The sequence below is a fragment of the Phaenicophaeus curvirostris genome, chromosome 3 (genome assembly GCF_032191515.1).
Source record: "Phaenicophaeus curvirostris isolate KB17595 chromosome 3, BPBGC_Pcur_1.0, whole genome shotgun sequence".
In the NCBI taxonomy this organism is placed as follows: Eukaryota; Metazoa; Chordata; class Aves; order Cuculiformes; family Cuculidae; genus Phaenicophaeus; species Phaenicophaeus curvirostris.
In genome coordinates, this window is record NC_091394.1 from 30,354,834 (window position 1) to 30,381,641 (window position 26,808).

At 40.2% G+C, this 26,808-nt stretch overlaps 3 protein-coding genes across 3 annotated transcripts in view; all 3 read left to right on the plus strand.

Moving 5' to 3' along the window:
* The window catches only part of LOC138718875 (ovalbumin-related protein X-like), a 114,863-nt gene that overhangs the window by 45,113 nt on the left and 42,942 nt on the right, over positions 1 to 26,808 (plus strand). The window lies entirely within an intron of this gene.
* Positions 3,160 to 11,249, plus strand: LOC138718872 (serpin B10-like). Its single transcript, XM_069853554.1, has 8 exons — positions 3,160 to 3,283; positions 4,371 to 4,548; positions 5,832 to 5,945; positions 7,571 to 7,705; positions 8,109 to 8,226; positions 8,609 to 8,751; positions 9,291 to 9,446; positions 10,322 to 11,249. Exons 1-8 carry the CDS (start codon positions 3,225 to 3,227, stop codon positions 10,724 to 10,726), a joined length of 1,308 nt encoding a protein of 435 aa, XP_069709655.1. The 5' UTR covers positions 3,160 to 3,224; the 3' UTR covers positions 10,727 to 11,249.
* LOC138718876 (heterochromatin-associated protein MENT-like) lies at positions 14,049 to 22,653 on the plus strand. The gene is made up of 8 exons (XM_069853558.1): positions 14,049 to 14,196; positions 15,529 to 15,705; positions 16,614 to 16,697; positions 17,069 to 17,206; positions 17,721 to 17,838; positions 18,404 to 18,546; positions 19,921 to 20,088; positions 21,131 to 22,653. Exons 2-8 carry the CDS (start codon positions 15,538 to 15,540, stop codon positions 21,542 to 21,544), a joined length of 1,233 nt encoding a protein of 410 aa, XP_069709659.1. The 5' UTR covers positions 14,049 to 14,196; positions 15,529 to 15,537; the 3' UTR covers positions 21,545 to 22,653.

Genomic DNA, 26,808 nt, shown 5'->3' on the forward strand with positions numbered 1-26,808 from the left:
TTTTCAGATATATAGATAAGTTCTTTCTCAGAAGTGTTGCCCTACTTAACAGGGACAAATTTCTCAGGACAAACACTACTTGTATTAATTACAGTGTCTAAGCCAAAGCATGTAGAAGTAATAGTAAAGTACGATGAATTGTGCCAGTACTGTCAAATTTCACCACACCTTTTCGTTCTGCAGGTGTGGAGCAAAATGCCTCAGTAATATGTATACAGGAACCACACCACACCTTCTGGCAACTCATAAGGTATCAAATATTGTTAGATTATGTCAGCAGGATTGCTTAGCAAGGGAAGGCTTGCAAACTTACTTGTAGGAGGTACGTAACAGATTGCTATCTACTATGTTTCAAAATAAAGACAGGTGTGCTCTCAACCAAAGCTAAAGAGAAACGGATACCCAGAGAACTATTCTCTATTAAACTTATAAACTATTTGAGATTTCAGGATGATGTGAACTTATCTGATGTAAAAATCTGTTATGTCACAGCCCAAAAGATGTTATAACCAGCCTTGACTATGTATATACATTACCTTCAGGAAAAGCTCACGCCATGCTCTCAGTTATACTGTGACAGAAGCATCTCACTCAGAGGACAGTCCTCCTTAGCCCCTGAGTCCTTCCATGCTTGTGTCGTCCTTACACTTTTGGCCCATAGTGCTTTGCTGGCTAAAACAGAAATTCTTTCCTCCTCAGGTGAATAAACAGTGCCAATACTGGTAAAAAAATCCACAAAAACGTCAGGGAAACTGAACAGCCTTCCTTTAATACCACATTTTCTTTTGATCTACCTAATATATACAATGTGTCAGTTTTTAATTAACTCAGATTTCAAATAACTATAAAGAGCTAATAGCTAAATTAAGCTACTGATGAACATGAAAACCTGTCATGGAAAGTTGTATCCTAAAATACTGTGTGAAAGCAGGAGTTGCCATTTTTCTGTGGCAGAAAGTCTTTCAAGAGCTTTACAGGGCATTTTAAAATGTTCTGTTTAGAAATAAAGCATTTCACCTACTCCTGAACCCAGGTCCTAACAAACAGAGTGACACACTGTGTAGGACAGTCACAATGACTTGTGCTAAGTTACACTGAAACTGGAGGAAAACAAAATACATTTATATAGCTGAGATCTGGCCAGGGCACTGCTGTGCTGCCAATATTTCTCCTAACCAAATGGAAACATAAATGACTACAGTGAAAGAGCCCATGGGTTTACTTCCCACAGGAAGCATATTATTAGTACAAATATAAGTATTTTATTGTGCGGCTGTATTGACTTAGTATAGAGTGGGAGTGAAAGTACCGTTGGCTACTGAGTCAGCAGTGGCACCACCCATTGAGCCCTGTCCTCTGGTAGTGCTAATTTTAAGTGATATTGGAAAACATTACCAATCCATCACATTGATTTAGCATATGTTGTCCTTTGAGACAAGTATAATTTTAGTTATTCAGTATGATATCTTTTTTTCTAATGACCAAGTCATGCCATTCAAGAAGTGTTTTTTTTAAAAAGCATCTTCAAAACCTTGTATGAAGGCACAAGCCTTTCATTCAGTTTAACCCAGCATTTCTGTATAAACAGAACACCTCAGCAACTTCTTGTAAAGCAGCAAGCGGTATTGCAGGTTAGAAAATTAAGTTAATCCCTGTTTTAGAAACAGAAAGTCCACAGTAATTGCGCTAAGGGATGATATCTATCCCATGTATCTATCATTCATTCAACAACACGGCTAAATTTCCAAAGATTACTCAAATCATTTAGGCTTTGGAAATCACTTAAGGCCAATATAAACAGATCAAAACTTTCCCAGGCATAATGGAAGCAATTAATTCTGCAGTGAACATCTCTTCTATGCTATGCTGCTCTCTGGAAAATGTAACACATGCATCTAATTACAGCTTACACTGAAACATGCTGGTTTTGTGTAGCTACTATTTCAAAAGACCTGAGGCGCAGGAAAACACCATCTCATTAAATTCACATGGTTCTTCACGAGTAGGAAAAAACTTTAAGGAGGCTTTTGTTCCCAAATTACATTGATGTAGAAGGTACACAATTGGCAAAGAACTCTTTGCCACTGTAACCTCCAACACCCTACACCAAATCTTGCAGGTACTCCCATGGCTTTTTCCTCATTACAGGATCCTTTGTGCAAGCCACTGGCCTACAAAATAAGCCCATGTTACATGTTATGTTCAGAAGAAAGCTCTCAGAAAGCAGTTTATGCCGAGGAGACAGACCTTGTGAGTCTTATTCACTATCAAGGAGGTCACCCTGGAGAGACAAGCAGCTCCTATCCAGATTTTCAAGGTGGTAGTATCAACAGTGCAGACAGGTAAAGAATGAAATAAAGAGCAAGGGTAGGATTACACAGAGTTTTTCAGTCAGGGGTGAGGATGGAGATGGACAGCTACAGAAAGGACAGCAGAGGAAGAGACAGTATGACTGCACTGAAAATCAGGGAAGGAGGTATTTTGGTAGCCAAGGCAAGAAGAAAAAGAGGATTTAACAGAATATACATTTCTAGAATGGAAAATAAGGAATGTATCTCTGAGATGCTACAATGGTCAAGCAGTAGTTTTCAGATTACGGTGGGGAAACAGAGCAGAAGACAAAAGAAGTCTAATCTAAGACCAACATCAGGTTTGAGTGATGTTGCCACTGATAATAAAAACGAGGGTCTGGTGCCTGTTTCTCAATCTTTGCTATCTCACAGTGACATCATTTCCCTTGTTGTAAAGTCTTAGAATCCTCCAAGATTAATAAAACCCATTTTTCTACAACAGAAACCCACCAGGAACTACAAATACTTTCTCAGTAGGAAACAGACAATAGAAAAACTCATAAAAAATTCACTTTCTTTTCTCTGTCAGTCTGTTCTTCCGAAATAATTTCTGTTAGAGGAATCATAAAAGAAGTAGGTCAGAACTGTATTTTTTTAAATCCTCCAAATCACAAAAGAAAGGTTGTTTAAAGAAGTGCAGCTTCAAGTTGTTACTAGCCTGTTGCCACAAAAAGTGTTTACAGAAATACTTCTGCAGTCAGTTTTGTAAGTTTGTTGTATGGTATCATACTCATAATTTCAAATCCTGTTCTGAGATGATTCAGGTCTTCCACAGGGATGTGACCTACAGGGCATAATAAATTGCACAGGCATGAGTCATAAGAACCTTTGCTGAACTGGCCAGACACACTATAAATTCACCCTACCCTTCATATGAACTGCAGAAAACTTGGACACCCACAGCAGCAGTGTTTCTTCCTGCGCAAAACAAGGTACTGTAACTATTTCTAGAGATTTTTTATTTCATATACTCTTGGATGGTGTTGCTTTGTTGACAAATGCATAGGGAAAAAAAAGGTAGCAGGGACCTGAATTGGAAACAACAAATGCTTGAAAAAGTAATTTGCTAAGCTGGCACAGGCATGGTCTAAAGGGTGGATGTCTTAAAAATATACAGGAAGAGAAATTTATTGTACAGAGTTCTATAGTTTCTAGAGCTCACTGGTTAGCATGTGTATCATAGCAGAGTAAGAACCACTGTACTTACTTAAGTCAGCTAATCTGTTCCTTTGCTCTTCAGTTCTTATGAACATCGGGTCAGCCCCTGGCTTGCAAGCTGCTAGGACACAAACTGCCTTTCTTTTAATGCCAACCTGTACCAACCAGAATAGCTCCTAGTCTCTGCCTAGAGGTCTGAGCTAAACCTGCAATACAAATGACAAAACAGCAGCATTTGCGATCTACTAATACAGAAACCTTGTCTGGCAGAAAGCTAGGGAAGCTAGGATCTGGGCTAGCACTGTAAGACAGAAAGTCAAAAAGGGAATTCAGGACACTTAGCATGTGTTGGGGCAGTGCTTGCTTAAGCGTTGGAAGGAATATTTTGTCCAAGCATTGGAAGGAATATTTTGTCCTTTGCTAAAGGAATAGTTTGTCTGTTGCTGTTACCAGACTATTTGCTTACTTACAGTTATAAGCATCAAAATGATTTTGCACAAATTGAAGCATAAGAGTTGTTATAAGAGGCAGTCTCTCAGTATTCTCTAGTTTGGGGACCAGTAAGTAATATTAGCAACAGTCACTCCAAGTTGGTGTAAAGGACAGTTAATAAATGTCATGGTGAACAAACTAAAAACAAGGTTGAGGCTGCTTTTTCCCTAACCCATTTGGTAGCTAGTGACTTCAGTGAAACCTTATTTGACTTTATTATAATTAATCCTCCTCATTCTTCATATAGATAAATATTTTTAGAAAGACTTTAAATCACAAAAGAAACTTCAAAAACAAGAGAAACATGCAGACACCTAACAGTCATAACTAGTCATTTGCTAACAACATATTTTCTCCCTTTCTGTGCAGGTTCAAAATAATGGAAGCTTTGAATAAAGCAAACATAAGCTTTGCTATCGACTTTTTTAAACATGAGTGTCAGGAAGATGGTGACAAGAATATTTTGTTCTCCCCTTTGAGTATTTCATCTGCCCTGGCCACTGTTTATTTGGGAGCCAAAGGTAACACTGCAGATCAGATGGCAAAGGTGAGTCTTGGCTTCTAAAGGCAGCTGTCTTAAAGGGTTATCTCTTGGAATAACATCCTCTATGCAGGAAGCGTACTATGGTGGAACAGAGGAAAGCCATAATCAGAAATTACTCTAATCCAAACTCTACACACACGTGCCAGCTCCTGTCTCATCCCTGATGCACACTGCAATACATAGATCAGTTGTCTCCTTGTGCAGGTAAAAGCAACAGTCTGCTTTAACCTCTGGAAATAGGACCCCAGGAAGTGAAAGAGGTGGCACTGGTGACATTGTTTCCTTTTAAATCTCATAGGTAGAAATAATGGATCTTCATCCCAAATCTCAGTAACCTGAGCACTGATCAGATCATGGGAGACCACAATTCTCCTATTACTCTGCCACAGATAATTCCCATTTCACATCTCATCTCTTTGGGAATACCCCCACATGAAAACCTCTTCCCTGTAGCTATTATAAGTTTTGCACTTCACTAAACAGAAATCCACATCCACAAGATCAGAGAAAAAACATGGTGAGACTACAGCCCATTATCTGTAGTATGTATTTTACATGCAAAAAAATCTCTTACTGAAATCCCTAAGTCGTATTTGTGTGAAGTCCACAGCTTCAGCAGGTAGCAGTAAGATCAGACTCAGCACGCAGCTACCTAGCTCCTATCATAAGAGGTGAAGCTCATGAGTCTGCATCTGCTAAGGCAGAAGAACTTGTCCCACTTGCTAAGGGAGTGATTTAACTCCTGATTTATAAGACAAAAGAGGGTCAGCAGGGTAACAAAGAAAGGAGTCATCTTCTGCTAGGAAAACGAATAAAACATGTAGTTCTTCTGAAAAGTGTTCCAAGGTTGGATGCACCCCTTTGTAGGGCATACATGTCCACAGCAAGGGATTGAAAGCATGGAACTGCCCCCATAATTTTCGTGCTTTCTGACACAGAGCAGTGCTCCATTTAGACTTCTGCTTTGATAGTCTCCATCTGCAGATAACTGGCTTTTCCCAGGTATTAACTGGTCAGCCCAGGGCATAACTCAAAGCAGGCAGATTCCTCTAGAAAGGCTAGTTACACAAAAGTTTTGTCCCATGACTCTTAGCTTTGTGTGCTCACGTCATTTTGTAGATATGGGCCTTAAGGCCTAACCAAAGATCTCATATTCAGTCAGGACTAGACACAAGAATAAAAGCTGAGTTTGACTCTCTTCATCAGCAGTCCCATGACATCACTGAAAGATTTTACTGCAAGAAAATGTTCTATCATCGCTTTTATTATTGTTTTTACCACTACAGGTACTTCACTTTAACAAAGCTGAAGGAGCCAGAAACATCACCACAACCATAAGAATGCAAATCTATTCCAGAATGGAAGAGCGTCTATCAAATCAATTAGCCTGTTTCCAGAAGGTATGTCGCCAAGTCTAATGACCAAGCTATGGGCATGGTCACATCTTCTTTCTTGTGTTTTCCTTCCACATTTGCCTTTCTCAGATGCAGCATACACAATTAATTAATTAATCTTGTGATACCCTCATCTAATGCAATAGTTATTATATGCTTTCCCCTTTTAGGCAGAATTGCAAAATCTAACCTCAAATTTGCAAAATTAAAAATTTAATATTACCATTATCTATCAATATATGTTTTAATCGTTTCTTTTAGCTTTGAGGAGAGATTTCTTTCCCAAATTATTACTGTTCATTACCTAGCTAATTAGCAAAACAAGATTCTTTGAACACACAGGGTCTCTACTTCAGAGAGCTTATCACAAGAGCAGAGCTGCCCTCCCATATATTTGATTGCAGCATCAAGACAACAAAGACCAGAGTATTAACTTTTCTGGACTACTTGTGCTTGATAGGCAAGCCTTCTTCAGAAATTAGTCTCCATTTCAGCTGACTAGTTAACAAAAAAATAACTGACATCTTGGAATTTCCCAAGGTAGACCATTTGCTTGCAATAAATCTTAGAAAAGTGGAAATCATTATAGACCTGAGATATTTCTTTGACATATTGGCAGGCATCTGGTACCAAAGTACATGTAATCTGAGATGGTAGAAAAATACAGTAAAAAATCCATAATCCCTCTGAGTCAGTAAAGACAGGTTTTCCTCACTGACAATTCAACCATAGTGATGTCAAACTCTTCTTCTTGCTCTTTCCCATCATCCTTATTGTTTGTGAGAGTGAGCCATTTCCCTGCAGGCTGACCACAAAGCCTCAGCGGTGGGGAGTTCTGATGAAAGGGAAATTAAATCTGCATTCCACAGCCAAATCCTACAGCAGGAAAATTTATTTTAGGGGCTAAGTCACCAAGTCATTTGTACTGCATGAACAGGAGAGGAATTGTTCCTCATGAGTAATGCTTGCCTGAACTGTAAGAATTATAGAACACTGTGGGTAAGGCAAAGAGACAATTCTAACAGATTAGAAATTCTGATGTAATGACAAGATGAATATAACACAGATTTTTAGTTTACTGATTCACAGCCTAACTTCCTTGTGCTTATGTGAGAGATTGAGCCCATGTTCATTTAATTCTGTTACTTTAAGATCACAAATTTAGTGCAATTACTGCAACATAAAAAAATGTATGAAATATTAACATTAAGAGTAAGATTAAGAAATGTAGGGGCAAACTTTCCATTTAATACACTCCACTGTCATAAATCAAAGGAGTCATAGAGCCAAAACTTCATGCATTGCTTAACAAATACATTCCGTTTATCACTCTCTGGATATACTTAGTTTCACAATCTTCACTTAGAAATTCTTAAATGTTTTACATAGTTCAGGCTCTTACTACTTGCATTCTGAGACACTTACGAGTGTGTATACTATGTCTGCAACTTTTAATACTTTCAAATGATTCTTTTAATAGCTGTGTGGTTTAGAACACCTCTTGTGTTGCAATACAGGTAACAGATCACCTCAACAGAAATCCTCTAGATGGACCTGCTTGAAGGCAGAAATTAGAAATTTTGAACTATTTTACACAACAGATGAGTAATTTTTTTTTCCTCTTCTCCAAGACAGAAACTGGCAAATTGGATAATATCCATTCTGGGTTTAAAGAACTCCACTTTGAAATCAACCGACCCACTAAAAACTACCTGCTTAAAAGTGTCAACCAGTTATATGGAGAAAAAACTCTGCCTTTCAGTAAGGTAGGTAGGCCATTTATTCAGATCATGTAGTGCCATTTAACGTTCATGATCTACCTAGGAGAACATAGCATAATCTCTGCTTTTACATATTTTCATTCAATCTGCAAATCACATTGTTATCCTCAATATAAATATTTTCTTTGAGACTTACTGAGATTTTGGACACTAAAATTTTGGTTTTAAGGGATATGTATTTAATTCCAGGTTTTTTTACAGATGTGGATATACGCAAACATTTAAAGTTACTATTTCCACTACAAAATACTTTGTTCTTTCGACAAAATGCTGTGACTGTAGTCTATGTCACTTATATCAGGCTTTCTCCCTATTTGGCTGTAGTTATTTATTAGCATTTATATTGGCAGCCAACAAACATAAGACGGTTGTTTCTCTTGCACTGCAGGAATACTTACAGTTAGCCAAAAAATACTACAATACAGTGCCACAATCAGTTGACTTTGTGGGGGCAGCAGATGAAATCAGAAAAGAGATCAATTCCAAGGTCGAACACCAGACTGAAGGTAAGCTCCTGCATTTCCTTTCTAAATTCACAAAGAAGCCATTTAAACACTGAACAAAGTCTGTGTACTCATGGGGCCCAAGGCAGGTAAAACAGTTCACCTCAGAAAGGTAAATCAGATCAATTTTCCTGAAACAGTCATCCACTGACATGCCCTCGCTAAAGTTAGAGTCCTCCCTCAAAACACGAGAGGAATGTGCCTTACTTTTTGTTGTGAATCAAGGTTACCTCAGTAACCACTTATTTGCGAATAACCTCAAACTAGAAGCAGGTTATATCAGCACTTAAAATTTCCCTGGCTTGTATCTGCAGAAATTGTGCCAACACTTACTCCAAAACAGTAAAACTGCACAAACGTGTAAATGTCCTTCTGCTTTCTCTAGGTAAAATCCAAAATCTGCTGCCTCCTGGATCTGTAGATTCGCTCACCAGACTCATCCTACTAAATGTACTCTACTTCAAAGGAAACTGGGCAACGAAGTTTGAAGCTGAAGCTACCAGACAAAGGCCTTTCAGAATAAACAAGGTGAGGGAATACACTGACCTATATCATAGTCCACTGAGAAATCACTGTCAGTCTTTAAATACACATGAAATCCATCATTTAAGTTATTTCGCTTTATGCATGCAATATATTTTCTTCACCTCATCTTCAGCACAAAGACTGCACACACATAACTAGCACCTGAGCCACAGGTAAAATTGTCAGAGGCTGACTTGAAACAATCTTCCATTTTCTGAAAGGAAAGGGAAGCAGAGGTGAACAGAACTGTATGCCTTAGTTCTTTACATTTTTCATTTTTAACCATTCAACAAATCAGAGTGGAATAGCTTCCTGTATCTGGTGTCATCTGAGACTGCCGAGTCTAGCTGCCAAGGGCCTTTCCAGAACACCAGAAGTTCTCTGTAGATCTTGTGTTTCAGCACTGAGAGACATAAGGATGTCTCAGACACACTGGGCAGCTTGTGCAGTAAATACAATAAAATTTCATTGTGCTACCCTAACTCAGACCTTTACTTTTCAGTCAGAGTATAACTGGCAAGCATCTATTTGTTTTGTTGCAGCATATGACTAAACCAGTGGCAATGATGTACCTGAGTGATAAATTTAATTGGACCTATGTAGAATCAGTCCAGATCGATGTTCTTGAGCTCCCATACGTCAATAATGACCTCAGCATGTTTATCCTGCTACCAAGTGACAACACCAGCCTACAAAAGGTAAAACGACTGAGAACATAAACTACGAGAAAAAACCAAGAGTGTCATTATTCACTTGTTTTATGCCTGTACAAGGTAAAAGATCAGGCTGCAGTCATGTTTCTAGGAAGGAGGGTACTGATCAGGCAAACACCAAACTTGGTCTAGCACTGTGAACTTGAACATCTTGGCCCTCTGACCAAATTTCTTACTCTTAGCAGCTGGCAACTCTGTAGTTCCTAATGTTGGTCAGCCCTGGAAACAGGTAACCCAAACCCTACAAGACTGGTTATTTTAGAAGAACAAAAATCAGGACAGAAAGGCAGCCCTGCTGAGAATCACTGTCTGTACTGATTCAGACACATATGATTTCATTTGAAAAAACCCCACAAATTGGATGGCCTCCATTACTTTCCAAGAAGTCTGGAGCTAATACATATGGACACTGCCACCTTCTGTAAAGAGATGGATCCTGCCTTTGGATAATGAACTCCATAAATTCTCATTTACATTAATGGATGTTCCATAGAAAAATAATAATAAAAAAAAATCTCTTTTCAGTAAATTCTGAAATTTAGGGGAGACAGAAAAGTGAACAGAAGATCAACCAGACTATTTTTTCTTGACATTGGTGTTTTTGTTCTACAACTATTTAACCCTGCTATATTCCCTGACAATTACTGAGAATAGTTCAAATACTGCATCTACCTACAGCAGAGCAATATAATCCTTTAGTGAAAAAGACATCCAAATTGGTCTTTCACTACTGTTCTGGGGTATTTTTGTACTACTAGAGCTTCAAAAGTTTTCCATTTAATAAATTAGAAGAAACAACCCTTAGGGCACCGGGTTTTGAACACTCTGTAATTTTATGATTTTCTTTTTACTAACTGCAGCTAGAAAGTGAATTGACTTTTGAAAACTTGTCTGCATGGACCAGCCCAGAGTTAATGGAGAAAATGAAAATGGAGGTTTATTTGCCTCGGTTCACATTAGAAGAGAAATATGACCTCAAATCTACTTTGAGCAGGATGGGGATACAAGATGCTTTCAATGAAGGTCAAGCTGATTTCACAGGAATGTCAGAAAATGGTGATCTAGTTTTATCACAAGTTTTTCACAAGTGTTACCTGGAAGTCAATGAAGAAGGCACAGAGGCAGCAGCTGTCAGTTCAGCAGCACTGGCTTCACGAAGTCTTGGTGCTACAATTATTTTTGTGGCAGATCACCCTTTTCTCTTCTTTATCAGGCACAACAAGACCAAGAGTATCCTCTTCTTGGGAAGGTTCTCTTCCCCCTAGAAATTCAACTATTACTGAGCAAGCTCTTTCAATAACAATAATGAACAAAATACACACCATGAAGAACATCTCAATAGTCTGTGCGCTGCTTAATTTTCCTGTACTGTTGACAAATCTCTCAATGTTTCAAGAGAGCAAATGTTAAAAATAACCTGGAATTCAAGCCTCTGCTTCATTTACCTCGCCAAAGAACATGAAAATTCTAGCACTACACTATAAGCACTGAACTGTGCACAGAACAACAATGAAGCATCTTTTCAGCACTTTCTGAACCAGAGCTGTCACGATGCAGAACAGACTAAGTAAACCTCTAAACCAGAAATTCCCAATACACTTGCTTCGGTATTTTAGAAGAAAAGAAACGAGAAAAACTCATCCCTGCAGAACACTGCTGTATCTCCACTGATTTCACCTCACTAAGCTTGTAACCACAGGAGGGCTGCCTCACCCATATTCTTGTCAGTATTATAACAACTTTGCAGCCCGGCACAGCCGGTAACAAAATAAACCTGCAAAATCCTCAGTGTTCTTGATACTAGTGTTTCTTTCATGCATGCAAAAGGGCTAAGTATTTTCCAACCTCTGTCCCATAGTAATTGGAAGATAAACCACATGCGCCTTGAAAACTTTTCCTTTGTAACCTTTCATGCATTCAACACTGTTATCAGCCCAGTACTGCAAAGCTTTACTCTCATTTTGCTTTGCCATTTATTTCACTGATTTGAGGCAAGATTTAATTGGAGAATCAAGCCTGTAATATTAATTCCCTGAGTTCTTTCTGGACTATTACATGTGAATCTCCCAGTACATATTTACTTCTGTCAAAGCTCGTTCTCCTAAGGTGGAGAATGTCCAATTAGTCATGTATGGTTGCAGGGTTGCTCCAAACAATCCGAACTCACAACAGAGAGCAGAGGACTGGGTCTCTTACAGGACTTGCACATGCCAACAACATCTTACTACAAACATCTCTTCTTGGGACAGCAGGACTCTCTTCCTGAAAGGGAGGAGACTGCTGACTGCCACTGAGTCCTTTCTGCTTTCTTCCACGTGGACCCTGCTTCCAGGGTCCCTTCTGGTCTGCTCCCCAAATAGGAAGGAGCATAGGAAAAATGTTGTGAAGCAAGTGGTTTATTCTGTCATCACACAATCTCAACAACATTGCCTTCTCTCTTACAGTTATGAGACATGAGACAGGATCATCATGCATTCAGGTGTAATTCTGCCATGTCCTGCTTCACCTAATGCAAGGCCTTCATGTTTCCACGGCCAAGCCTTTTAAGCACTTCCTGATGCGCCTCAGGAATAAGAACAGGAAAGCAATGCCTGGGAGGCCAATAAGAAACAAAATCATTAAATGTGCACCTAAATTCACTCACAGGCTTTTAAAGTCAATGGAAATATGAATCATCTTTTCCCCTCTCCTTCAAGTATTTTAAGAATGACTACAAGATGACAGAGTTAATGTCCTCTTGGCAATGTTAGGTCATTACCAAGTTAGGTCACTACTACAATACTTGAAGGGTGAGTTGCACATTAGGGGACAACTTTTTCCCAGGGTGAGCAGCACAGCACTGGAGAAGGCAGCCCAGAAAAGCTGGAGGATCTCCATCCTCGAAGGGTCTGTGGCTGACCTTGTCTACGGATGGCCCTGACCTCTGGGTGTCCCTTTCAATTAATGCGTGAATTTCTCTTTCTTGACAACAGTCATTCTCTCTTGTGTCCCTCTGTTCTCATCCTGCCTGGTATTCTTGCATCTTGACTAACAAGGGGAGCTGGCTTGCTCACTCTCAGTATACTTTGGGACTTGGAGATGTCTGGCATAGGCTTTCTCATCACTTAACCATTTGGCTGACCTTAATCCTACCCTGATCTCTTGAGGAATTACTCATCATACTAAAACCAACACTAGTTTAGTTTCTGGCATTTCTTCATTGCTTTGCACAACACTGATTACTGTCACTTTTTAGAAGACTTGACCCACTCTGTTCCTGTAATCAAGCTTGCAGCAAAATGCTTAGCACACAGTATGGTTTCCTTCCCTTCCTCCATGACCCTTCCCCTGTACACCAGGGGCTTATAGTTGTTGCCATCACCTTTTTCTTCTTCAACCACCCAACAGCAGCCCAGCTCTTTTCTGGGACTGCAGAGTGTCAACTACTCTGCCATGTTTGACCAGGGAAGTGATTCTCCCTCTGTACTCAGCACTGGTGAGGCCACACCTCAAGCACTGTATTCAGTTTGGGGCCTCTCACTGTAAGAAAGACATTGAGGTGCTGGAGCGTGTCCAGAGAAGAGCGATGAAGCTGGTGAAGGGGCTGGAGAACAAGTCTTACAAGGAAGAGCTGAGGAAAATGGTGTTGTTAAGCTTGGAGAAGAAGAGGCTGAGGGGGAGACCTTATTGCTCTCTACAACTACCTAAAAAGACGTTGTAGAGAGGTGGGTGTTGGTCTCTTCTCCCAAGTGATAGGACAACAGGGAATGGCCTTAAGCTGCACCAGGGGAAGTTTAGATTGGATATTAGGAAAAATTTCTTCACAGAAAGGGTTATCAAGCACTGGCAGAGGCTGTCCAGGAAGATGGTTGAGTCACCATCCCTGGAGGTGTTTAAAATGCAGGTAGATGAGGTGCTTGGGGATATGATTTAGTAGTGGACAAGTATGGTTGGAGTTGATGATCTCAAAGGTCTTTTCCAGCCTAACAATTGATTCCATGATTCCACAATTCTGTTTGCCTCTGCTGCATTTTTTCACTCAGTCCTTGGTAAAGCCCTCCTGGTGGTGTTGTTTCAGTCTTTTCCCTCCTCAGCTATATGCAAGCCCTAACTCAGTGTTTTGCAGTGCTTCTCTCAAGTGATTCCCAGCCATGACTGCAATGAGATTTCTTCATTGACACAACCAGTGGGGTTTCCATCCTTTATCCTGAATGGTTTTCTGTGTCTTGCCTCTGTCTGTGCTCCTAATGATCTTCAATCTGAAGCTGCATTTGAAATCCAAGAGTCACAGCTACACAAAGCTAGAGAGGAGAATCAGGCCTACAATATCTGCTTATAACCAGAAATCAAACCCAAGCATTCTAGTTGTGTAACCTTTTTACTAACCACTCATTTTAAACAACAGACCAGTTGTACCCACAACACCAGAAGACCATTGGAATGAATGAACTGTTCTGCTCTCCTGTCAGCAGGCTATTGTGGTGTAACAACAGAGTTGAGATTTTAATTCCATTGTCGTCTTGAAATGTCTAAAACTGAAAAATGACAAGATCAACAAGGAGGACAAAATTACATAAGATCCTTTAAGGACTTGGTAGAAAGGCACTTCGCATAGGCGGAAAACAACCTTGATGTAAGGGAGAAGGAAAGGGAGGTGCAAGCAGTACTATATTTCTAAATTTACTCATTGCTTAACACACAAGCGCAGAACCTGACGGAGGACAAGACTTAAGTCTTCTCTCTCACTGGGCCAGAGGTAAATATTTACATGAATTTCTGTAACTTTTGTGATGCTTTTAAAAAGTGATCTGTGACTGTATAGGTAAATAATAATATACCACCGTTACAGTGCATTATGCTTGTCTCATGTTTTTCTAGATGTCAAGCTTTAGCAAAAATAAATCTGTGAGGCTAAGGAAAACTCCTAATTTGGGGCAGAAATGATCACAAGAAGGAAAGTTTTCTTAGGGCAGTAACTGTCTTCTTACTAATTACTATCTTCAGTTTGATAAAGGAGCTCATACTTAAGGTGAATTAAAGACTACTGTCATTCTGCAAGGGCACACCTCTGCACATTATCAGTCCTGGAAGTCAGAGGAATATTTATTAGCAGAAAACAGATAAATTTCCCTCTGAATGCTCTCTTGGATGTGTTCTCCAAACAAAGAAAATCACGCTGTGGTACTGATTTGGTACTGGTAGCAAACTTACTGCCAGAAGAAACATAGTGGTTTGGCAACCAAATGCTAGGTAAATACAAGCAGACTTCAGAGACTGAACCACTATTTCTGTAGCTCCATTCCATAAATAGAATTCTTAATAATAATAATAACAACAACAATAACAATAGCAATAATAACAACATTTCTGGTTTCTTGACTGGAAAACAACATGAGGCTGGTATAACTGGGCAGATACATCACAATACTCTTGAAAATCCATAACCTCAAGGAATCTACCAGTTTCTGAGGAAAATAAAATTGCTGGGACATAGAGAGAGGCGGTAGCTACACATCATGAATAAAACTCTATCAATCTAAATGCAAGTAACAGCTTTGCTGTTCATGAGACTACTCAGAATAAGTGGCTGGCCAGGAAAATCACATAAAGCAAAGAATCATGCCTAAATTCTTTCTCTGTATCAGCTCTCAATTCCATACAGATCCAAAATGAAGTAGTGGGGCACTCAGGCATGTTGTGAACCTATGCACTAAAGATGCATTTAATTTCCCTGGGAACATTACTTTGATAAATTATTAGTTAAAGATAAAAGAGAATCAGCTTACAAATCAACAAATTTTTGAAGTCCGAATACAGAAAGAAACACAAAGATAAACGTAGCTCTGTAAAAGAGGACATATGTACAATTATAGGCAATTATTATTTGGACAATAGAAAACTTAAAAGAAATTGCTGCTCCTAACAGGTGGCAAACAGTATGCGTGGAAGATAAAACATACAACTAGGCTATTAGTTTTAGTGAATCCCAATGCATTGTGTTGCATATGTAACATTTCTCAAAGATATGCACGATTTACATAATTTTAAATATTCAAATAGTAAAATTCTGTCTGTTGCCTCTTTCCAGGTTGCAGCAATGGAACTGGTATCAACATCAGTTGGCAAGTTTACAGTTGATCTTTTCAACAAGCTGAATGAGACCAACAAGGGCAAAAACATTTTCTTTTCCCCTTGGAGCATATCATCTGCTCTCGCTCTGACGTATCTGGGTGCAAAAGGCAATACAGCAATGGAGATGGCGGAGGTAGGTTGGTCTAAGAAGCCTATATCCCATACAATAGCTCGCTCCTGCACTTGCTGCAAAATTATATAGAAAACCCACAATGACATGGAACTAAGACACATCAGAGAATGTAACAATTGAATGGCAAATTTTATGCACTTCACAGCAGGTCTCCAACTTCTACACTGAGAGAAAGCGTCCTGTGGGTATCAAACACCTGAAAACAAATGTTCTCTGAACCTGACTTTTTTAAATTATTCTAAACCTTCCAATTTATCCTAAGATTCTATGATTCTGTCACAGATGGGATATTCCTTTTGAGAAGCAAACAGCTGATGCCAGTAGCTCCTAACTAACTGGCAAGAGGCTTGCAGATCCCACCACCCTCTCTTCTTCTCTCCCCTGTCCAGGATGCATTTTTCTGTATTGATTTATGCTTTTCTGAATAACTGCCTGACAATCCTGCAGTAAAACAGGAAGGGCTTTGGTGTCTCCGCATTCCCCAACCCAGCCCTTCCTAATGCCACATAGGCTTATTGCTGTCTCAAAGGGAGCTGTGCTGCCACTCAGCACTGCCCAGCACTCTCCTCTGCGTCATCACAGTCCTGATCAGACGCCTTTGTACCATTATTGTGAGAAGAACCATTTGGGTTTGCATAAAGGCATTGCTGTTGCTGAGAGCAACAGCTGTGGAAGGAAGTTGCAGTGTGCAGACAGCAGCACTGCATTGATGCTCAGGGAGGACAGTGCTTGTTACTTTATGGGATTTACACATACTTCAGCATCCCTTTGATTAGTCACCTAAACAGAAGATAGCCCAGTAAATAACAATATGAAGCAAAACAAGACAACAATTTGACATCCATTTGGCTTTAAGTCACACCAGTTCCTTCATGCCTATTTCTTACCTTTGGAAACTCTGATTGCAGGTTCTTCATTTCATTCAAGAAGCAGGAGATGAAGGCTCTTCTTTGGCCAGACCTTCTCGAGGGAGACCAAAGAGAAGAAAAATGGTATATCTTAGAGCTAAAATACCAAGATAAAGAATTTCCAGAATCAAAATGTTCAGATACAACTTTAGGAGTCCAGTATATCTTGTCTGCGCTCCTATTTAAAGTACAATTCCCAACATACTTCACAACAGGTTCAAGTTCAGTTCCTTTCAGTCGCTCAGAGTCTATGGAGCGTGGAAGGACAATTCACTTGGATAGTCTGGAAGGTTTGCTATATGTCAAATCAGTCAATTCTGTCATAAACAGAGGACTCTAAATTGCAGTGTTGGTAAACTTGGGGAAAAAATATACTCCTACACATATCAGTTAACATGTTTTGTAAACTTCATGCAAAACCACAATTTCTAAATTTATGGTTTCCTTTTTCCAAGGATCCTGAGCTCAAGCAAGCTGAAGATATCCATTCTGGCTTCAAAGAGCTCCTGACTGCCATCAACAAACCCAGAAGCACCTACTCGCTAAGAACTGCCAACCGCATTTATGTGGAAAAGAACTTCCCCTTAGTGCCTGTAAGTTAAATCTCACAGAGGAGTAAGAGAAGGTGCAAAAAATATTTCTTGTTTTGATACTTGTCATTAATAGAACAGGTTTGAAGCTGACTCTGAATACTGCACTTGAAGAGCCCTGGATTCCAGTGATAAAGTTAATTGGAAATACCAGTTGGTCTGCTCACAATATTTAAGGTTGTTTTGCCTTAGTGTAGGGATTCCTGTTCATGCAATATGGCTTTACTATTGGAAAGCTCAATACATACGATTGTCAATGAGACATTAAAATAAGCATTTCTACAGGATGTGCACAGCCTTCCTAGCTTCTCCAAACAAAGGTGGGAACACAAGAAGGGAATTTTCTGTCCTTTGGTTATTTCTTAACACAACAGTTAACTCGCAGTACAGCAGAGTAACGAGCAAGATGCTGCAGTTCTCTAGGCTCAAGAAGCTATCAAGAAGTCCAAGACTCTGTTTGGGACTGAAAAATCCAGTACAGTATAGAACATTTTTTTTTCTCTGTTCTATTTTTCAGAGGTACATACAGCTCAGTAAGAACTACTACAAGGCAGAGCCACAGAAGGTTAACTTTAGTACAGCACCGGAGCAATCCAGAAAAGAAATCAACAGTTGGGTTGAAAAACAAACTGAGGGTAAGCTGAGCTCATAGAGAAAAAGCAGCATTTAAATAGCTTTAACTACTTGATCCAGACCTCCCTGGGGAGACTCCCATTGACTCTGCTGTGCTCTGCATTGGCTGGTCCTCAAGCACAACTGCTGCCCTTGTGCTGCCACCATACACCACAGGCAGAACAGACAGAGAGGAAACACCTCTGCCTACCAGTGTACTCCAGCCGGGGTGGGGATGGCTCCCTGGTTGTACCATTCTGCACTGACCAGAGGTGCTGGCCTACTTTTGCCTGGTGTAACCAGCTGGCAAGGCAGTATATGGTTTTCTATTTCCAGCTGCTTAACATGGAACTGTGACATTTTTCTGGGTAAGAAGTCAATCCCGTTCAGCTAGCCAGAAGAACTGGGCAGCAAACAACTTTGGAAACTGTAAACAGACTAACTGATTTGTGTTAGGGGAGTATTTTACAGACTAGGGCACAATGTATGGACTTTTTCTCTAAGGAGTTGAACCGAGAGAAAAAACAATCAAAACATGTCCTTACTACACTACACTGGAATAAAACCTGAGTCTTTTGATTCCAAAAGGCAAAATCAAGAATTTGCTGAGTTCACGAGATGTGACAAGCGCCACCAGGCTGATCCTTGTAAACGCCATTTACTTCAAGGCAGAATGGGAAGTGAAATTTCAGGCAGGAAAAACAGATCTGCAACCCTTCCGACTGAGCAAGGTAAGATTCTCCGGCATCCTTCTTACAGTAAACAGCCTGGTGACAACAGTGACTGCTGAAATCTTTGTTTCGCAAGTCTTCTAGGTGTCCCTGTGGTAACTAGACTCTCTGTGAAAAGCTGGTTACAGCAAAATGTGTCAGTGCTCTGCTCACTGCAACATTAAGATGTTGCTCAGGTAAATGTTAATGAGCTCCAGGTAACAGCTGCTGTTTCCAAAAGCAATAAGGTCACTTAAGACCTTTCCTTAAAACAGTGCTAAAAGGGTTAGATTGTGAAAATAAGATTTTGAAAGTCCAAGCTTTAAGTACAGGAACTATACATCATGCCATAGGTGAGTATGGTACCTGGGCCTCTGTGCTGTGCAGCCTACCTAGGAGCTCAGATACAGCTGCAACGGGGTACCCCAAGTAGTTGCATGGTTGGGCAAGACTAGAAGAAACTTTAATGCCATGTTTGCAGAAGGAATGTCAACAAATTAATCAGGGAATGCAGCGATAGGACAAGGGTTAATGGTTTTAAGCTGAAAGAGCATAGAGTTAGATTGGATATTGGGCTGAAATTTTTTACTGTGAGGGTGGTGAGGCACTGTAACAGATTGTCATGAGAAGCCACGGATGCCCCATCCTTGGAGGTGTTCAAGACCAGGATGGGTGAGGCCTGATCTAGGGGAAGGTGTCCCTGCCCGTGACAAGCAGGCTTGGAACTGGATGATCTTTAAGGTCCCTTCCAACCCAGACTATTCTATGATTCTATGAAATTTACATCAAAAGACAAAAGCTCTGTGCAATTTCCACCAACTGTAGCTTCTGCCTTCTGAATAGCACAGAGACACTGGCTGCTTCCCTGAATGAAAGGATGTAGATGTTAAGAGAGGCTGCATATTCCTGCAAAGTTAATGGCTTGCCAGGAACTCCCCTCCTGATGAGACTCCTTGCTCAGACATTAGTGTTATCTTCTGTTAAGGGTTGTAACACAAACAGCCAGAGAGAGGAGACTACAAAAAAGCTACAAAACACTCACCCTCTTAAACCACAGCTGTTTCTCTGCTGTAGTGTCATAAGGCCATACCCCATGCTGTCTTCATCCCCCTAATCCTTGCTGACATTTCTAACATTCTTCCTCCCTCCTCTGTGGGCTGCTGCACACATTCTGGGAAAAAGAGAAAATCAGTCACATAGCCCCACAACAAAATGCTCTGGGACAAACACTAGGATAAGCAATATTGTTCACCTGAGAAAAACTTTAGAAAATGATCAAGAAATAACTGTTATTAAAGCTACCAAAAGCTGCTTCCTCTCCCTCTGCTGCAATGAGTCATCATTATCCTTCCTTTCAAGGAATGATTTCTAACTTATAAAATAAATACTTTACAGAACAAGACCAAACCTGTGAAGATGATGTACATGAGACATACATTTCCAGTTCTCGTCATGGAAACAATGAGTTTCAAAATGATTGAGTTGCCATATGTGAAACATGAACTCAGTATGTTCATCCTCCTTCCCGATGACATCAAAGACAGCACTACGGGTCTCGAACAGGTAAAAAATTGTGCTGTATCCATTTTGTATCACCATTTAGTCATTAAAAAAAGGACAGGCTGGTGACCTTTACCTCCCTCTCTGAGAACTTGCTGTTTGATCTCCTCCACTAGCTGAATCTTTATTTCTTTTAACCCCTATCTAACGCCAAGGAAGTTCCTCCACAATGAGTGTCCTTAGTTTGGCAAGAACTGAAGACAGTCAAAGCTGCCCAATCAGATCTTTAGCTCTTCAACAGTCCCATGACTGACATCCAACCCTACATGATCTGTAAGAGTTAGATTTCCCTTCACTGCTCATTCAGCAGGAACAGTACTGCACAAGCAGTCACACTCACTTCCTGAGGTAACAGACAACTCTTCTCCATGGCATGGAAGTTCAGCTATCATCTTGTTCTCATTCTGTTTGTTCTCCCCTTCCCCCAATTTGTTTGCTATCCAGAAATCTAGAATTTTGGTGAGACTGTATTTGCTACAATAAGGATATCTGTAGTTGCTACAATTACAAGACTGTTAAATTCTTGGCATCTATCCTGCCAAGAACGCCATTCATTAATCTCCTCCATTTGACCTGAATTGAACCATGGTGACACAGTGCATAGAACACAGAGTGGCAGTGAAAGATTTTGCTGCAAGCAGTTTGTTTTAAAATTACCAAGGAAATACATGCAATATTAACACCTGTTTCTATAGAACTAGACCAAGCCCCCTGAAGCAAGTACAGCAGGGAATCTCCCAGAAATTTCCTTCACGTAAAGACTGAATTAAAAAAGAGGAAAGAACTACCTCAGGGGATGGGAGCTGCAAGGGTTGAGAGCCCTGTCTTTCTTTTGCAATGACTCTAGCTCAAAACCTTGCAGCATTAAGTCTCAAATGTTTGTTGCACAACCTGCCCCGATCATCTGTAAAACCAATTCATATTTCATGCTTTCAGCTCAATGTTGAATTTGCCATTTCAAAACTTTTTCATTCATTAAATTGCCATAAAAAATATAAATTCATTATTAATTAAGCATTTTTTCCTTCTCTTTCTTAAATAATAGCTGGAAAGAGAACTGACGTATGAGAAGCTGTCTGAATGGAGTGATTCCAAGAAGATGACCAAAACTGTTGTAGATTTGTACCTACCCAAGTTCACAATGGAGGAGAGATACGATCTCGGTGACAATCTGATCAGCATGGGAATGCGCAGTGCCTTCAGCAGTAGTGCTGATTTCAGCGGAATGGCTGGGAAGGGGGATGTGATGATCTCCAAAGTTTTTCACAAGTCTTTTGTTGCAGTTGATGAGAAAGGTACTGAGGCAGCTGCTGCTACTGCTGTCATTATAGAACTATCAAGTGCCCCTGTCAGCCATGTTCTCAAATTTAAGGTTGATCACCCCTTCTATTTCTTCATCAGACACAACAAATCTAAAAGCATCCTCTTTTTCGGCAGATTCTGCTCTCCCTTAGAATGAGTTATTACTTGCTTTCAGACAGCACTGAAGGTTCACTGTTCAATGGAAAAACGTGAACTGCAGTGTTAAAAGCTCAGCCTTAAGCCATATAGCCATATGTACTCAAGTTTATGTCCTTTCCTCTTTCCCCTCCAAGTAAGGCAGCACCAAGAGACCACCCTAAGCCTCAAAGACCATCCCTCTACTGCTTCTTTTCGTTGTTCTAATGAGACAATCCTCCACAGAAAACAGTGCTGAATTTTGCTCCCTTGCTTCAAACCTGCTCTTCTGGCACTGTTTTTCAAGAGTAAGGTGGGGCCGTAAAAGCTTTCTGCACACAGGCCATCATCTAGCCCCATGCCAAGTGCTTACTTCAAGGGAAATGCAGTTCATCTTGAATTCCAGAGAGGAAAAAAAAAAAAAATCCTCCCCCAGTCCTTCAAAAAAGAACTTGTAGAAATCTTTATATTCTTTACTGGGAAATCTGCATTTGCATTACATTGGAGTTTTCTTATGTTAATTCAAATTCAATGAAGTCAGAAGTTAAAAAAAATTAATACAAACCCAGAATAATCTCAAAGTGCCCCTCACCTTCTCCTGTCTCACCACGTGTATTGAGACACCTTACATTCAGACTATCCGGCCACTGCAGCTTCATGAAAAAAAATGGGGCAACAAAGAAAAATGGTCTAGCCCCTAATATTTAATCACTGACTTCTAATCACCTTGCATTTTTTCCTCATTTTTCTAGATTTTGTAGGTTAGGCTTGCTGACAGTTCCAGCCAGCAAAAATGCTAAGAAAACTATGAGCATTGTGCTTCTTGCTACCTCTCATTGACATACAATCTAAACCCTTCAGAATTCAAATCTGCTTAATCCTTTTAACTTTACCTAATTATATCCATTTCCTGCCCAACAGCTGCACAGTTTCATTGCTATCTGCATCACTGATCAATGTATGATTTGTCTAATGATTTATGATGAATTATGTAATGTATGAGTGCATCTCAGCTAAGATAGTCATGGTATTGACAGAAACACCAGTGAGATTTTGACTGATGGTATACATCATAATTTTCCCATGATCTGCATTTAATCCAATAAATGAATTTGGAGTTTGTTTGTGCTATTCAGGACACTGACTTACCTCGTTCTCTTAGAGCACCATATAAGGCTCATGGCATAAGCACATTTCCATTCTTGTCTTTCCAAATGAACCACCACATTACCCTCATTTACAAAGCTTACTGTCTTATTTCCACTAGGCTTCAAACATCCCCTAAAACATGGTTACACAGCATGTTATACTAGACATTTACTAAACATACCAAATCAAGTTAAACTGTGATAAGCAATTTTTTGCTCACTGGGTCAAGGCATTTGAACTTTTCAAGCATTCATTTTCCCATTTTAGACCACCACTTATTGCACTACCAGGCCCCTCTGGGGCATTCTGTGGAGGCTTTCCTGTCACAACATACTAGAAATAAAAAGTCTGACTAGCACCTATAGCTCACAAGAGCAACTTCCAAACATCCCTTTTGCCTATGTACAACAGTGAACAAGCAATGCTCCAGTGGCAGCATCTGTTCCCTCTGCTGGCTTGGGGTGGGGGCAGCAGTTGTGCTTTCTTGTGATCAGGAGGAATAGCATTAAGTTTTGTAGCCATTGCAGTACTCAATAACCACATGTTGGAGAATGTGACAAGTCAGGCAACAAGATTTGAATGCAGGAGAGAGGTAATGTAAAAATATTTACTCTCAGCAAAATTCCACCTGTAATTACGACTCTGTCCACCGCCACAAAAGGTATTCTATTTGGAAACACATCTCCACCCAACAAAGCATACCTGCATTTTCCTCCCTGTAAAAAAGGGCTGCTTCTAAAATCAGTGCCCTCCCTTACCTGTAACCCTCAGCTCAGGGTTCAGCTGTCTGTCATCCAGGACCTACCTTGGTGCAGCCTAGCTGTGTGCTATTGAGTCAGCTTTACTAAGTTTATTGTTTAGGTGTGGAAAACACAGGCTGAAAAGTCTGTATCCTTGCACTGCAGCACTCCAGTTGTGTGACCTATTCCACCATATCTTCATGATCCCAGTGAGGTAATAGCCCTGTAACCACACACAAACTTCTAAGTGCTCCGTTTTGTTGCCCGTGCCATTTCAGAGAGTCATTCAAGAGTGCTGATTCCCCTGTACAGGCTTGAGAGGTTTTCCCTTAAGGCTCTTCTGCAGGCACTTCATTCTTTACATGCCTGTGCTTGAACTGATTACTATGTCCCTCCCATTCCCATCACTCCAGGCCCTTGGCATGCCTACCACATTCACAAATTTTTATGTTGAGGAATTACTAACTACTCCATCCATTTCTAGTTTAAAACTCTGCTTAGCAGGTTGACCAGCCTGCTGACAAAGATACTTTTCCCTGTTTAGTTACAGAATCACAGAATCTTTGGAAAAGACCTTTAAGATCATCCATGGCCAACTCCACCACTAAACCATGTCTCTATGTGCCATGTCTACACATCTTTTAAATACTGCCAGGAATGGTGACTCAGCCACTTCCCTGGGCAGCCTGTTCCAATGCCTGATAACCCTTTCAATGGAATAATTTTTCCTAATATCCAGTCTAATTCTCCCCTGGTGCAACTCGAGGCTATTTCCTCTCATCCTATCACATGCTACTTGGTAGAAGAGACCAACACCCACCTTGTTACAACCTCCTTTCAGGTAGCTGTAAAGAGCCATAAGTTCTCCCCTCAGCCTCCTTTTCTCCAGATCTAACAACCCCAGTTCCTTCAGCCACTCCTCGTAAGACTTGTCTTCTAGACCCTTCACCATCTCATTGCCCTTCTCTGGACATGCTCCAGTAAGCTGCTCAAAGCAGCTGGTGATCCTCAGAGAGGTCCCATGGCTATAGAAAGCAAATCCCTGTTGTGACAACAGCAGTGCAATGAATTATTAAACCAAAGGATCTGTGAAGTCCTCCTCAAGCCCATTCACCTCACCAGCAAGATTGAAGAGAGCACCACCTAGGCCACCGTGACCTTGACCACTTCTCCCAGAGCCTTGTAGTCATGCTTTGTACTTCCTAAGTCATCCCTGGCAGTATCATTTATGCCCACATGGAAGAGCAGCAGGGAGAGGGACAGATCATGAAGGCATGATCCCAGGAAGGAGCAAATCTATACAGATGACAAATCAGGTCAGCAGACATGGGCCTCATATCCTGCAGTTACTTCTCATGCTTGTTAATGGCCTTTGAGATCTTGAAGGTGCATCTTACTGTGCTGGAAGTTAAGAAAAATTGCATTTTTTTTTAGTTTCCTTGGTTTCAGAATTATATCTCTTGCTAGTTTAGGATGTCACACTTGGATATAGCAAGGGACGCAGTCCTGTGAATGCGAATTTCACGTGCAGTGTGCTAGCCATGCTTGCTGTTGTTGTTCCAGGAGGCCTGGGGTCTCCTGGAGATGAAAGGCAGCCAGCAACAGGACTGGATGGGGGAAAGGAAGAGAAGACAAATCAGGATAAAAGCAGCTCCTCCACTATGAACAGGCCACAGTGTCTGATGTTCTTCTCAGCAAAGGCTCCCGAAAGCATGGTTCTTTCTCTCCTGTCTGCCACAAAGAGTGTCTTGATGTGTTTGAAAGGCAGTTCCATTTCATTCTTCCACACTGAGGAAAATATTATTTAATCATCTTTCTGAAATACTCAAAGGTAGCCAAGTAATAGGTGCTACATGACTGCACTTCCAAATAACTGCTTTCAAGAAATCCTGTGTTTGTCCTGTATCATCAAAATTTCAGGTCCCAAAACTCCTTCTTGAAAGGTCCCAGGCCTTTGAAAACCAGAGAAAGATATATATATATAGGAAAGTTCTGAAATAAGCGTCAATACAGACACTTTGTGACACTAAATGACTGCTTGTCACTTAATGATTCCATGCCTGTCAAACGACAGTAGATTAACATGCTTTCAGTTTATCCTACAATGAAAGATGGGGCTTTTGTCTCCCAGTGCAAATCTCAGCATCATAAAATAATCCCTGGCTTCTCTGTGGTTGACTGACCTCATGGCAAACAGAAACGGCAGACACAGAACACAATAATAAAAACTGTTGTGCTGGTGTATTGTCAGTATTCAAGATAAAGAAACTTTAGAACTGAAATGCAGATGCATCCGTATTTTTCATGGTTTTATTCTGCCATTAGTAACAGGCACAAGGAAATTCCTTTTTAAATGTTAAATATAGTCCAGTCCTTTAGTTCCATTGGAACAGATGTGATACTTGCTCTCATTTTCTTCCTGAAGGACATAGCTGATTGGGATTTCTTGCAGAGTAAAAATCCATAATTGGGTTTAGTCTAGTGTTGCTTTTCAACTGTGCTGCTTTTAACTAAATTTCTCTGAAAATAACTGATCTTCAAGAAATGCTCAGAGTTGATCATTTACAAAGTATAGGCATGGGAGAATGTCAATCAAACAGGCAAAAAGATACAATTTCAGACCCACGTTCAGCAAGATATGGATGAAAGATTGCATAGAAAAGGCCAAAATGACTTCATCAGTATGCCAGAGGAAAATTTCTGGTTTTATCATAAAGACATGTTGCGACCATTCATCGGAGGTCAATTGACTTGACTTCCACAGGTCAGGTGTTGTGATGCTGTGAAACCTTGTTTCTACCATTCTGGTTGCAGCAGTTTACTATTTCCTCTCACTATTTCTATCTGGCACAGCAAAACAAGAACATCTCCTCTCTGTCCAGTTTGCTCCCCTTTGAAACTCTCCTCACTCTTACTAAACAGGATCTTGCAGCAGATGGAATATACCACAAAGGCTGCCTACACAGTTTGGGTACCCTTTCTTCATTTTCCTGTATTTTTGGCTAATCTTTGCATTTTGTAGTACAAATAACTTGTTTATTTGTTTTTTTGTTTTTACTTCTCCTATTCATTTAGCTAAGAAACAGACATCAGTTTCAGATACATAGCAGAAACATCCCTTAAGCACATAACAAAACATAATACACTTCTGAAGCAAGAAAATAAGATGGATATTCCAAGCTCAAGACCTGCACACACTTACTAACAAAATGCATGAAAAAAAGAGAAGCACGTATACCACTCTCATATCTTTGTATGGTATATGTACCAGTCAGATTCAAAGTGACTATAAGCACAAAAACATAGTTCTAGTTCAAAATATGGACTTGTATGCTTTATACTAATCCTTTTTCTGTATAGGTTGTCTGGATGCTGGTAATTGGTTTCCTTTGCACGT